Below are 14,693 nucleotides of genomic sequence, written 5' to 3'. Positions count from 1 at the left end.
AAGACATCCCGCCCACATTCCCCCGCTCTGTTGGCCAACCCCGTTATCAATCACTCGTGCCGGAGGTCGCGCGGCATCGGCGCCCCCGCCGCCATCTCGGTCTTTTAATTGGTTGCTCTTCTCCCGTCAATCATTCACGCGCATGCAGCAACGGCCACCCCAACCACCCCCCGCCAACCTATGCCCCGCCTCTTTCCCCTCCCCCTCAGGGCTCACCTCCTACCGCTGGCAAGTTCCGCGGACGCTCTCGCTTGCCGGCTCTGGGGGCTTTGCGGCGCGAGCGGGCCGGCCGGTCGGTGCTGTTGCGGCCCCGGAGGGACACGGAGACACTCGGGAACCCGCGGTCTGAGCTGGCCGGGCCGCGTGGGAGCATGATGACAGCAGAGGCGCGGGGGGCTCCCGGCGGTGGCTGAGGGGCGGGTGGGGGGAACGTGCCTCTCAGGCGAGCTCGGCCCATGACAGCGAGCTCCGCGCGCACTGGCACAGGCGAGCCTGGCTGAGGAGAGGAGGGCATAGGCGAACCCAGCTCTCGCGCTATCTCTGGCGGCTCGGGCGGCGCTCGCTGCGGGGAGAGCGTGAGCCGCGCGGATCGCTCCCGTCCCGTCCGCCGGAAAGTTTAGCGTGTGGCGGCCGTGCCCGCCCCGCGGCTCCGCCAGGGAAAGTTTCGGGAGCCGGCTCCGCAGAGAGGAAGTTACGAGCGAAGCAGGAACTTGGGAACGTCGCGGCTCGGACTGAGGAGTCTCCCAGCGCTTGGATAAAGTAGGCTCCGTCAGCGAGCCCGGCCGGGATTGGGCCGCTCGGAGGCGGCGCGGGGGAAGTTGCCCGCTCGCCGTCGGGATCCCCTCCGTTTTTTGGGCGGGGGGGGGGGGGTCTTGGCTCCTTTTCCCGCCCCTCTTCCCCACCGCTTTGATATATGCTTCTGGGGAGCGGCGCCCCCCTCTTCACCACCCAGCCATGTCGGCGGCCATCTCTGCAGCGGAGAAGGTGGATGGCTTCACGCGGAAATCGGTGCGCAAGGCTCAGAGGCAGAAGCGCTCGCAGGGCTCCTCGCAGTTCCGGAGTCAGAGCAGCCAGGTAGAGCTCTCGCCTCTGCCCCAGCTCAAAGGTACGGCCCGACACTCCCCAGCCCTGGGCTACAGGTGCTGCACTGAGTCGCCCACTGCTGAGCTACTAACCACCTTTCCAATTCTGAGCTCGTTCTAGCCTGCCCCGTTTCTCCATCTGTGGGCTTTTCCCCGCTCCAATCCCTAGCTCAGGCTTGTCTTCCCTCTTTTTCCTTTCCTGGATCTCCAAGCCCTGAGCTCGTCTTCTGGTGGCCCCTTTAGTCCTCCTTGACCATTCTCCTTTCGCTTTTCTCCCTGTATTTTTCAAGTACTGACTGTCAGGAGATGTAACCCTCCCACAAATACTTTCAGACCCAGAGCTTGTCTCGTCGGGGGTCCATATTCGTCTTATATAAACAAATGTGCAACAGCTCTGTTACAATTTGTTGCCTGTTGAAGGATTAACCCAGCTAGTGCCTCAAGATTACAACCCTTTTTCTGAGTAATTAGGGATTAAATGCGTGGTTTTGACCCAGCAAGTTAGTGAAATTCAAAATCCTTCTTTCGTGATTGCTCGTTGTGCTGGGGGGAAGGAAACTGTTTTTAAAATATTGGAGTGAATGGAGTTTCCTTTTCCTGTGAGGTGTATTTTACACTGGCAAACGCTGTACTTGTAGTATATATAATCTAATTTATCCACAGAAAATGTGTGCTAGACCTGGGGCACTTGTTCTGGCCTAATTGCTCCTTCCCACCTGTGTTGGAGGATTTCGAGTAAACCCTTTCTCTTGCTTCAGTTTAATTGTTCACAAATTACCATTAAAAGTTCTCCTCCCACTGGTACGGTCTCACGTGGCAAACTAAGATTTTTAGATGCTGGCAGCACTAACACTAAATTGGCCAAATTACAAAGTATTTGTATTTTTGTAGGTTATATTTTGTCCTAGATCACATTTAAATGTTACAGGGAAATTAGACTGATGAGGATATTGCAGGACAGGCTCTAGTTTCTTACCAAAATAAACCTAAATTTCCACAGAGTCTTGCACATAATCTAAATATAAAATTAAAGTTGTGCGTGGTCTTTAAATCCCCCATAATACAAAAATGGCGGTTAGATGGTGAATACAAATTTGTGATTAAGACAGTGTTTGACAAAATTCAAAAGAACCTTAAAGGTAAAGATAAGTTTTATTACTTTAAAAGTTATACAGCTTAATGGTAGCTTCAAAAGCGCATCATGCTTGTCTTCTAAACAGACTAGTAAAAAGCTCTTGTGAAAATCCCACCTTTGTCATGATTAGACTTGCTGCAAGGTTCAGTATAACATGGTTAACTTAAAGTTTCAAAGTAGTTTCAGTTACTAGATTTACCCTGAATCTCCCTATTTGTTAATTTTTTTCAGTCAGATTATATATTTTAAGAAAACACAATGAGAAAAATGTTTTTAACAGACCCACTCAGAGGAAAATGACTGTATAGGGGAAACAGTGAAACAAACTATCCAACTGCTGCTAAATGCAAATAAACAAAGTGGGGGATTTTTTTTTCTCCACATCTGTTACAGTCATCACAGCTCATAAAACAACAAGAGGGGGAAAATATATTCAAACAGTTTGGTATTCCTTTGACAGATCAGTGACTTTCCCCCCTGTGCAATATTTCTGCAAACTAGTATAATTTTCAGGTAAGACAGTGTTTAAAAAAAACCACTGGAAAAATTGTTTGAAACATGAACTAAGTTCCTACACTTCATAAGTGTAAACTCCATTGTGCTTTAATAGTCAATACTTGATACATTTTGCTCAAATGTGTTCTGATTTTTATACCTCTAGTAAACTGTATTAAAAGCTCTCAATAGCTGATACCAGAGCCCTTGCATTAGAGATCACGTATGGGTGACTTTTTCAGCAATATGGTTACTGTTTGTAGGAATCTTAGGCCCTCATCTTGCAAAGACTCAAACACATGCTTTACTTCTTGCATGTGTGGTCCCATTGAAGTCTGTGGAACTACGTACATGCTTAAAATCTCTGCTGAATTGGGGCTTTAATGCCAACTGTCCAATCAGACTAGTGAGGCTTTCAATTTTGTGTGTGCAGTTTTGTCTCCACAATTACTTATACTTGCAGTTTAGGTCACTTAACTATCTCAGTCCCCGTAAAGTGCCAGATTTGGGGGTTTAGAGGTCTATAAAGCCTTAAACCTGCAAACTGAATCTGTATGGGCAAACCACCCGCACAGAGCTCTGTTTGGGGTTGAAGGGACCTAAATTAAGGGTTTGAAATTGTTTGTCTGTATTTATTTGTGGTCAGAGTTTAATTTTGATCTACAGAAGCACGTATAATCTCAACTGCTTCAAAATAATTGACAAATGTAGTTTCTTTTTAAAAAACCTGTCAAACTATTTTTCAAAACTGCAAACTATTGATCTATGCTGAGTGTCCCAAATAACCAATCTGAGAGTCAGGTGGCACACTAGTAACTTAAAACTTGCATGTTTCTTGGGAAATCTGTCTAAACTGCAGATTGCTGGCTCCTGCTCCATGTGATTCCCCTGAAGCGTACACTGTAGTAGTAGCATCACGCTTGGCCTCCAAAAATGTATGGTTTCATAGAACTTTTATTCCCAATCATGCATTTTCCCCCCTGAGAAAATACAGTTTGACCTCACTCTAAGACCAGTTCCAAACAGAGTTCTGTGGTAGGTGTGATCCTACGACTGTAGTACATCCTGGGTCATTGCATAAAGCAGAAAAATGGCATTATGTTGGTTGCCTAGGGGCATTAGGTTAATTTTTTTGTTTTCCCAGACAGCTTTTGCTTTTAAAGAAAAGTTAAAACCTGCTGTGTTAGGAAGAATTGACTATTATACTTATTATACCTAAAATATAGGTAACCTAGTTTAGTCACAACTACTCCATCATTTTACAGAAAATGCAAACATCATAAAAATTCCAAAACAGCCTGTAAGTTTCTGTCTGACTGGTCTAGAATGCTCATACTCCTTTCCTGGCAGGAGAGATGCATCAAAAATAATCAGGCTCCTGTCATTATTATAAATGTCTGTTTGGGTAAAAGATTTCAAAAAGGAACTAATCTAGGAAATGTTGGTGGGTGACTGGAATTTGAACCTCCTAATCAAAAATTCTCATACAAGGATATAAGTAGTACTGTATGAAAACCTGTAAACATTTATTTTATTTACTCCTGCAGGAATTCTGTGCCACTGCGCAGGTGCAGAATTCATGTCCCCAGCAGATTTATTTACTTCCCAGCCAAAAAAGAAAAAAAAAAAGTCTTTGACAGGGAAGCAAAGGGAAGCTGCAAGAGCAGTCACACACCACTCCCTAGCAGTGCAGGTACATTGCTGGAGCAGCTGGTGGAGAGGTAAATCACCATAGGGCTAGGGATGCTCCAGCCAGTGGCTCCTACCCTGATCCGGGATCAGATGCTAGTCCCAGCTGGGTTGGAGGCAGGAGAGGACAGGACTTCCTCTTCTCCTGCAAGGAGTGGCTAGAGCTGTGTCAGACCCATCCCCAGAAACCTCCCCCAGCTGCAGGAAGTTCAGCTTTCTGTCCCCATTGCTCCTCAGCTGTGGTGGGAGGGGTCACTGTATGGGGAGCTGCTCACCTGACCATTGTGCATCTGTACCTCCCATACCCAGTCACTCCTGCCAAGCCTCACCCTGTACACCCAGACCCGCCCCCCCATCCTTCCATACCCGAACTCCACTCCAATGAACCTCAACCCCTGCATCTGGATCCCCTTGCCTCCGGGCCCCCACCTCTGCACCCAAATCAACCCCACTGAGCTCCCTGCACTCAAACCTCCACCCTAACTAGCCCCACCACCCTGAGCCCCCACAGCTAGACCCCCATGCTACTGACACCCAGTTAGCTGCACCCAGAACCCCACCCCATCAAGCCCCACTCCCCCAGCACCCAGACCCCCCTGCTGAGCTCTCTAGACCCATTGGCTGAGCCCCAACCACTTTCACCTGGAACCCCCACAATGAGCATCCAGATCCCCCCCCACACCTAGAACCCCCACTGAGCTGCATGCACCCAGATTCATAGATTCATAGATATTTAGGTCAGAAGGGACCATTATGATCATCTAGTCTGACCTCCTGCACAATGCAGGCCACAGAATTTCACCCACCACTCCTAAAAAAGACCTCACACCTATATCTGTGCTATTGAAGTCCTCAAATTGTAGTTTGAAGACCTCAAGGAGCAGAGAATCCTCCAGCAAGTGACCCGTGCCCCATGCTACAGAGGAAGGCGAAAAACCTCCAGGGCCTTCCAATCTGCCCTGGAGGAAAATTCCTTCCCGACCCCAAATATGGCGATCAGCTAAACCCTGAGCATATGGGCAAGATTCATCAGCCAGATACTACAGAAAATTCTTTCCCGGGTAACTTGGATCTTACCCCATCTAAAAACCCATCACAGGCCATTGGGCCTATTTACCATGAATATTTAATTACCAAAACCATGTTATCCCATCATACCATCTCCTCCATAAACTTATCGAGTTTAATCTTAAAGCAAGATAGATCTTTTGCCCCCACTACTTCCCTCGGAAGGCTATTCCAAAACTTCACTCCTCTGATGGTTAGAAACCTTCGTCTAATTTCTAATCTAAATTTCCTAGTGGCCAGTTTATATCCATTTGTTCTTGTGTCCACATTGGTACTGAGTTTAAATAATTCCTCTCCCTCTCTGGTATTTATCCCTCTGATATATTTATAGAGAGCAATCATATCTCCCCTCAACCTTCTTTTAGTTAGGCTAAACAAGCCAAGCTCCCTGAGTCTCCTTTCATAAGACAAGTTTTCCATTCCTCGGATCATCCTAGTAGCCCTTCTCTGTACCTGTTCCAGTTTGAATTCATCCTTCTTAAACATGGGAGACCAGAACTGCACACAGTATTCCAGGTGAGGTCTCACCAGTGCCTTATATAACGGTACTAAAACCTCCTTATCCCTACTGGAAATACCTCTCCTGATGCATCCCAAGACGACATTAGCTTTTTTCACAGCCATATCACATTGGCAGCTCATAGTCATCCTATGATCAACCAATACTCCAAGGTCCTTTTCCTCCTCCGTTACTTCTAGTTGATGCGTCCCTAGCTTATAACTAAAATTCTTGTTATTAATCCCTAAATGCATGACCTTACACTTCTCACTATTAAATTTCATCCTATTCCTATTACTCCAGTTTACAAGGTCATCCAGATCCTCCTGTAGGGTATCCCTGTCCTTCTCTAAATTAGCAATACCTCCCAGCTTTGTATCATCTGCAAACTTTATTAGCACACTCCCACTTTTTGTGCCCAGGTCAGTAATAAAAAGATTAAATAAGATTGGTCCCAAAACTGATCCTTGAGGAACTCCACTGGTAACCTCCCTCCAACTTGACAGTTCACCTTTCAGTAGGACCCGTTGTAGTCTCCCCTTTAACCAATTCCCTATCCACCTTTCAATTTTTCTATTGATGCCCATCTTATCCAATTTAACTAATAATTCCCCATGTGGCACAGTATCAAACGCCTTACTAAAATCTAAGTAAATTAGATCCACTGCGTTTCCTTTATCTAAAAAATCTGTTACTCTCTCAAAGAAGGAGATCAGGTTGGTTTGACACGATCTACCTTTTATAAAACCATGTTGTATTTTGTCCCATTTACCATTGACTTCAATGTCCTTAACTACCTTCTCCTTCAAAATTTTTTCCAAGACCTTGCATACTACAGATGTCAAACTAACAGGCCTATAATTACTTGGATCACTTTTTTTCCCTTTCTTAAAAATAGGAACTAAGTTAGCAATTCTCCAATCATACGGTACAACCCCTGAGTTTACAGATTCATTAAAAATTCTTGCTAATGGGCTTGCAATTTCTTGTGCCAATTCTTTTAATATTCTCGGATGAAGATTATCTGGGCCCCCCGATTTAGTCCCATTAAGCTGTTTGAGTTTCGCTTCTACCTCAGATATGGTGATGTCTACCTCCATATCCTCATTCCCATTTATCATGCTACCATTATCCCTAAGATCCTCTTTAGTCTTATTAAAGACTGAGGCAAAGTATTTGTTTAGATATTGGGCCATGCCTAGATTATCCTTGACCTCCACTCCATCCTCAGATTGTTCCACACAGAATCCTCTCACCCCACACCTGGATCCCGCCACCCTTGGATCCTGCCTGGTTGAGTCTGCCTGCCCCATACCTGGTGCTCCTGAAGCAGAAGGGCAGGGCCCCAGGTTGTTTCTGGGGCAGGCCCAGGCCTTGTGCTGGATCAGGGTTGGGTGCAGCCTCACCACTGAGTCCATGTCTCTGGGGTGGCGGGGGCTGCAGGGTGATCTCCACCTTTGTGTAACCAGCGGCCTCTACTCCCCACTGCCATGCTGGAGTCTCTGCATTTATTTGACCAATGCAACTTGCAGATTTTTAAAATATTGTATGCGTAACTTTTAGGTGCAGAATGTCCTCCAGAGTAATATATATTGAAGTTAAACACACTACTATGGCTGGGCAGTATCAGAATCTATTAATTTGTGTGTCATGAGTTGGAGAAATCTACTCAGGTACTAAGTAATGTGCTAGTTACAAGTATAACAGGAACATCCTTTGTGAAACAGCTGTTAACTTTATTTTTTTTTATGAATATGGTTCATTTTGGATGTTCTTTCAGGTTGTGATTGTGTGTGCGTGTTGGAATAAACCAGTTTTTTTCATTTTGAACAAATGGTCAGCAAGGCCTTACTAGTGACAGGGTATATAAAAATAATAAAATTATGCTCTCCTTCGGTCAAATTGTCTTTGTTTTCCTTGTACATACATGATGCAGGCAGAGTCCACTTTGTGATATTACCTAAAAATCTCAAGAAACTAACTGTTCCAGGATAAGGCTTTAAAAATGATTAAAGCTGGGGCAGGCTTAAAAAAATTTTACATTAAAAGTGTCTTCCTGTTGCTTTTCACTTTGATTTTGTGAAACTTTAGACAAACAAGGAATTTGTCAATTATGTACTTGAATTCTAAAATACAATGTTGGGTAACACCAAAATTCAAAAACTAAGTATGATCTCTCATAGTGTTAGGGTGAAACACTTGTATGTATTTACATACTACATGTTTAACCAGTGCATGTATTTGAGAATATATTTAACACACACATTGCAGTTTAGCAACATATACAATCATGGAATTCTTAAACTTCACTTTAGAAAGCATTATTGTAATTCAAAATCTGATGCGAGTAGTTTTGAAAATAGTATGTTAGCTTGTGTTTATGAACTGAAGCAAGGAAACTTTACTGACTTTAAAAAATGGTGAGACATCAGAAGCAGTGAGACAAGCTTTTTTGCAAAGCAAGCAACTCTGCTTCTGCAGAGCAAAATTATTTAAGATTAAGTACAGGCAGTAAAGTAGATGTATGTATTTCCTATATAACACGCACCTTGTACTGTATTTATAAGGAATAAGAAATTCCTGATGGCTTTCTGGAATCTTAAACTGTAAATCTAGAAAAATCATTTTCAAACCCTGCAGGATGGAAACAATATTAAAAATCAAATATGTTTTGTTTACTTAAATTTGTTTCCAAATGAGGCTGGCTCCTGGTGCAAAACAGATTGGCTGTTACAGTGGAAGAATTGGAAGCCGGTCCAAGAATCCATCAGCTGCAAGGCTTGGGAAAGGCTATAGGGTCTCTGTGCTAGGGATGACGACAGTGTGGGAGGAGAATCCTGTAATTAGAGACTTCAAGTTTTTATACTGGAAAAATCTTACTAAACATCCAAATATGGAATGTAAAAACTATCAACAATAGTATTTACTCCTCAACCCTCCAGGGAGGTAGTTTGGGCTTCCAGATGCTGCACCTCAGCTAAGCTTTAATGGCTACATTACAAAAATGTAAAGTTTTACATTTGTACACAACTTAAATCCATCAAGATCAGACTGAGTCTTAAATTTGTTTTGGATATCTGTAATCCATGGCTGTTTCAGAATAACAAATAGCTATAAAAGTTGTGTAGTAGGGTCAGCCTCCACAGCACCCCATTGTGGCTCACCATCTGTCTCAGTATCATCAGGCAAGGCCAGGAAAACATACATAACATAGCAGGGTCTTCCATCCTACTTTATTTTAAAAAAACAAAAAACAAAACAAAACAAAAAGTTCTGACCCTCCAGACTATCCTTGGAGGTCCAGCTCCTACCTGAGCCATTGACCCTCAGGGCTTTGTTCCTGGAGTTCTTCCCCAATCTGGTTCTCCACAGACTGGATTCTTATTCACAGTCTACCTCGGGCTATTGGCCTGGGCTTTGGCCCTCTCCAGTGCTTGCTGTAGGAACCTCCTTCTCTTGTGTCATCCTCTCCCTTCAGGACCAATCACAGGAGACAACTTTACCGGTTGAGGTCTCCCAGCCTTTTATGGGCATCAATTGATGCTTTCTAGCTGGGTCTGATAACTTAACCAAGCCATCTGATCCACATCTAATTAGGATCATTTGGGTATGTGTGAGGGGTGGCTGATCCATCACAGGTAAGGCTGAGCCCAACTCTCCTTACAGGACCAGTGAGCCTGTCACAGGGTTTTGAGTTTCTTTGTAATGTTGTTGTCTTGTGCTTCCCCAAAGAAAGCATCCATCAAAAATACTGTCCTGATCCACTGTAATGTCAACCTAATAAAAATGTCTGTCCATTATACATTAGGGAAATGTCAGTGTGCAGTATCTTTCATAGGTTGGTGAATTGTTTACTTACATTCCTGGGGATTCACCCTTGGTCACCCCTATTACTTCTCTCTTTTATATCTTTTATCAAGATCTCCTACATCTACTAGTATGGTGGATAAGATTTCCTTTGAGGGGAGTAAACTCTTAATTGGGTGGAGGATCTGTGAGATTTTTTATATAAAAGTTACAAATATATTTACAATACACACAGATATAGCAAAAATTGCTCTTCAGTCTAGCAAGAAGTTCATAATTTTGAAAGAGAAGCAAGAACAGTTCTTTAGCACTTGATACAGAATTCTTTTTTTTGGATTGATATGGAGTGCTGTACAAAAAACCAAGCAACTGAATTTCTTCCAAATTAAGGAATTACTAGTTTATCAAGTGGAACGTCTGGGCTCTAATTCTTACAAGAAGTGATCTTTGTTATCCTTAGACTTGGATTTTTTTAGTTTTTAGATAAGGTGCCACAAGTACTCCTTTTCTTTTTGCAAATACAGACTAACACGGCTGTTACTCTGAAACCTTCCATAAAGTGTAATTCCTAAATACAGAGCTATTGACAGTCTTCACGTGAAGAACTTTTCTATTTAAATCTTTCACATCTTTTGTGCCAACTTAGTATCAGATTTCTTTCCATATTCATTGCTTTATAGTTTAGTCAGATATTGGGTGTACAGGTGCTGAGTTTAAAGTAATTTAGCTGTCCAGTCAAGAAAGCTAAATGTAAATTATTTATTGCTCAAGACATGCTGCCTTTATCTGATCAAAAGAACATTACATCAATCTGGGAAGGATATGTGGAACTCTCTAATAAAATTTAAGTGAATTCTGTGCTTTTGAACAGTGCCATATCAATGGCTCTTGGGAGACCATTTTTATTTATCCAGAACAGGTATAGGATGCACAGCAACTTTCAAGATTCCTCACTAATATTCTTGTAACCTGGACTTGAAAGAGCCTAATGGCCATTGGGGGATGATGTAGCTCCTCTTTCATGCCCATGTAATCTTGACCCTGTTGTTTTGACTGGGAGGTAATACTAAGGTTACAGGCCTAATGGAAGGAAGTGAATTTTGAATAGGGACGTGGAGGAGAGGGTGGAGCCATCGCTTCACTGGGACAATAAGTATTAAATAATGCCAGTTTTCTCTGTGGTATTGTGGGAAAAACTGCTAGGAACTGGACTGAACCCAGCAGCTTGTTTTTCATAGGCAAATTAATGATATTTGTCACTGATTGTGTGTTTGGGCTATTCCTTTCCCTTCAGTTTTGCTGCTTTTCATGTTCAAGGAAGTTTGTCTTAAGGATATTGCTAGTGGAATACCTCTAGACTTACTATATGCAGATCAAGCAGGACTGCCTATGGTAAAGTTTGTGTAACACTTTCCTTTACAAGGTTCTAGTTTTCAGTTGCTTATAACTTTGCTAGAACTGTTTGGACTGAAGTTTTCTATGCCAAGTATGGAAAACTTTTTGACCCATGCCTCCGATTAAATTTCTTAGGCCTTTTCAACACTACACAATTTTGTTGATGTCAGCTTTTGCCAACAAAATAGTGGAGGTGTACACTGACATGCTCCTCCACCAGTGCCGATCTAACTCCCTTTCTATGCCGACGACGTAAAACCACCTTAACGAGAGGTGTAGGGCTTAGGTCAGTGTAGTTAGGGAGATGCAGTGTAGACAGTGTTCCTTACATTGACTGTTCTTATCAATTTCAAGTCTCTGCTGGAGCTGTGAAATTGACAAGAAGGCTGGCTGCTGCCTGGTCTCTGCTCCAGGCCAGGCTGCTCCCTTGGCTTCTTGCTGGGAGCACTGCTGCCCCGCTCCCCCACCCCAGATCCGAACTCCCTGCTCCCACCGGGAGCATGAATGCCAGCCAGACTCGCAGCACAGATCTCCCTACCAGAGTCAAGAAGCGTTGGTTGCCCGACTTGGCTCTCAATCCTCCCCCCACTTCCCTTCTTCAGTCAGTGGAAGTACTCCTGGTGAGGACACACATCACCGACAGAAGGACGGTAGCGTGGACATCAGCTACTGCAGTAATTAATGCGGTGGCTGTAAGTCAACCTAACATAGGTCAACTTATCTTTGTAGTGTAGACATAGCCTACGTTTCAACAGTAACAGTTCAGCTGTTTCTAAGAATGAGGTATAGTTAGAGTCATAAAGTTTAAGGCTAGAGGAGTCTACCAGACAATCTAGTCTGACCTCTTGTATATTAGGCTACTAACACCGTCCAGCCACCAAGCCACTTGGAACTATCTTGGAGGAAACTAAACTGTTGTGTGCCACAGGTAGAGAATAGAAGGGACTATGGTGTGCCAAGGCCTCTGCAATAACAGGGAGTTGATTATTTAAGATATACCCAGATCCTAACAAGTGACCTGCTTCTTGCACTGTAGAGGAAGGCAATCCCTTCTCCACCCTTCCCCAAGGTCCCTGCTACTCTGGCCTGGGAGAAGATTCCGTCCAAGCCCCATATATGGCAATTAGTTAGACCTTGAGCATGTGAGCAAGAGCCAGCCAGCCAAGCACCTGAGAGAATTCTCAGTATCACCTCAGAGCACCGTTCCACCCCGTCCAGTGTCTCATCTCTGGCCATGGCCATCTCCAATCCTTCAAAGGCAGGAGATTAAAAAAAAACAACAAAACACCCTGACTCAAAATACATTATGGGGAAAAATTCCCTTCCTGATCCCTACAGGTGGCTGGCTGAAACCCTCAATCATGAGATGTTAGGACATAAGACATGAACCAGAGGAAACCCCTGCTCCCTCCCGGGCTGCTGAGCCATGCGCCTGCCACCTTAGGCAACCCTGTCATACAATCTCACTATAATTACCTTTAAGTTAGAGCATGACAAATTTAAGGTTTATCCCACAGGTCCTATTGGGAGGCTGTTCGAGAGCCTTACTCTATTGTTAGAAAACTTCTGATTTCCAGCCTAAATTTAGTCGTGGCCAGTTCATATCTATTTGTTTTTGTGCCAGCAAAAAAGCTCTTCTCCCTCCATGGTATTTACCCCCGATAGATTTATAGAGTACAATCAGGTCTCCTCTCACTCCATTTTGCTAGGCTAAACAAACCAACCTCTTTTAGTCTCCTCTCTTAAGACAGGCTCTCCATTCCCCTGATCGTCCTTTGAGCCCTTCTCTGCACCTGTTCCAGTTAGAATTAATCATTTTTGAACATGGATGGCCAGAATTGTACACATTATTCCAAATGACGTCTTACTAGTTCCCTGTGCAATGGTATTAATCCTAATCTATCGCTGCTGAAAATACCACTGTTGATATAGCCTCAGATCACAGTTGCATCACGTAGGTGGCTCATGGGATGGCAATGATTGGCCCATAAACACAGGTCTCTTTCCTCCTCTGTTGCTTTCCATTGATGAACCCTCTGCTTATAGCAGAAATTCTTTAGTCCCATTTCTATTATTCTGATCCTCAAGGTCGTCTTCTTCTTCCTATATGGTATTTTGATCCTTCACTGTATTGATGACTCCCAATACATTTAAAAAAAAAAAGTATTGGAAAGCTTACAACTGTTTTTGTTGTGAAGCTCTAGCACCACTGTAATTTGGGGGCAGAGGATTTGAGGTGCTCTATGAAAATCAATCCACATTTGGCCAAATTATACAACTCTGAAAATTGTCATTTGCACATGCTTTGTAGAGGCTTCTTGGAGATTAGCAGCAAAATTATCCAAAGATTCCATCTGTACTGAGCATGTGTCATCCTCCCCTCAGGGGTGCTGCAGTTGCTTCTCTGGACTGCTGGCAGGTCGGGCACTGGAACAGAGAGCTCTTATTGCTAACTGCTGCTGGACCTCAGGAATAGGAGGAAATGGCTTGACTTAAATGCTAGAGTAGAGTGTGTTTGGGAATCAGGCAGGTTGGGATGATAGCAGCAGAGGGAGACAGGGAAGGGGAAGAGAAGGACAGAAGGGTTTCACCGCTACTAGCCCATACTCCCCTCTAGAACCTGAAATAGGACCCAGGATTGAGAGTTTCAGCATTCCTCTGCTGTCAGAAGATAGCCGTTAAACCTTCTGGCAAAGTGTTTCTCATCTCCCTCTTTGTTAGACTCTGCATCGTTTTTCGTTATAAGTCTGATTTTGAACTTCCCATGACTTTTAATAAAGCTAAACCAATCTGTCTAAAATTTCACAGGCATTTTTCTTATGCCGTTGTACAATTCTGTAAATCTTTAAAAACAAATCAAACAAGGTGCTTGGAGATGCAAGCCTTCATGAAATGAGCTGATTTTACTTGGCATTGTTCTAACTTTGTTTCATCATAACTTAGAAACATCATGGTTTCAGAGCACCAGATTTGGTTTCATCTGTTTGTTTTAGTGATAACTGGTGGTGTGTGTGAGATGGGAGGAATGCTGGTGGAAAGTTAGATCCAAAATGCTAGATCCTAGTCAGCTAAAAATTAAGTCACTACTAGCCAGAGGCCACTATCAAAGCAAGGGACATGGGGGCCAATATCAGTGATGACCAGGGCAACAGGGTGATGAGAATTGTAGGGACCCTTCTATCTGCTAAAAAGTGGGGCATAATGCTGTTATGAATGCTGGAAGTGGGGGGGAACAGAGGGTTAAGGGTTGAATTATTCTATGTCTCCTGGCTTCTAGCAAGAAAGGGTTTTCACTCTTGAGCCTCTGTCTTTCTCTGGTGAGTCCCCTCACCTCACATTGAATAAAAATGTACATTTTGCTTTGTTGTTGAAAGGGAAATCTGTACCAAGCATAAGTACTAGAGTTGACTGCAGATTTCAGAAGACTGCACTGCATCAGTTCATATTTGGAAGGTTTTCTTTGCAAACGAAAGGATTAGAACTTAATTTTAATTAAAGTAACTTTTTTCTGAAGAATTTAAAA

General features: G+C 43.6%; 2 protein-coding genes across 2 annotated transcripts in view; one reads left to right on the top strand and one right to left on the bottom strand.

Annotated features, from left to right (window-relative positions):
* LOC311517847 (uncharacterized protein) overlaps positions 1-935 on the bottom strand; it is a 28,691-nt gene extending 27,756 nt beyond the window's left edge. The window contains exon 1 of the mRNA XM_084623053.1: positions 217-935. The gene's annotated coding sequence lies outside the window, so the exon portion shown is untranslated. The remainder of the gene's footprint in view (positions 1-216) is intronic.
* PPP2R5A (protein phosphatase 2 regulatory subunit B'alpha) overlaps positions 935-14,693 on the top strand; it is a 93,704-nt gene continuing 79,945 nt past the window's right edge. The window contains exon 1 of the mRNA XM_084623041.1: positions 935-1,105. Within this exon, the coding sequence (XP_084479167.1) occupies positions 955-1,105 (151 nt within the window). The 5' untranslated portion in view covers positions 935-954. The remainder of the gene's footprint in view (positions 1,106-14,693) is intronic.

This window comes from Lepidochelys olivacea (assembly GCF_965140295.1).
Source record: "Lepidochelys olivacea isolate rLepOli2 genome assembly, chromosome: 3".
NCBI classification, from domain to species: domain Eukaryota; kingdom Metazoa; phylum Chordata; order Testudines; family Cheloniidae; genus Lepidochelys; species Lepidochelys olivacea.
The sequence above is the reverse complement of the archived record's forward strand: the minus strand, read 5'-3'. Positions and strand labels throughout refer to the sequence as shown.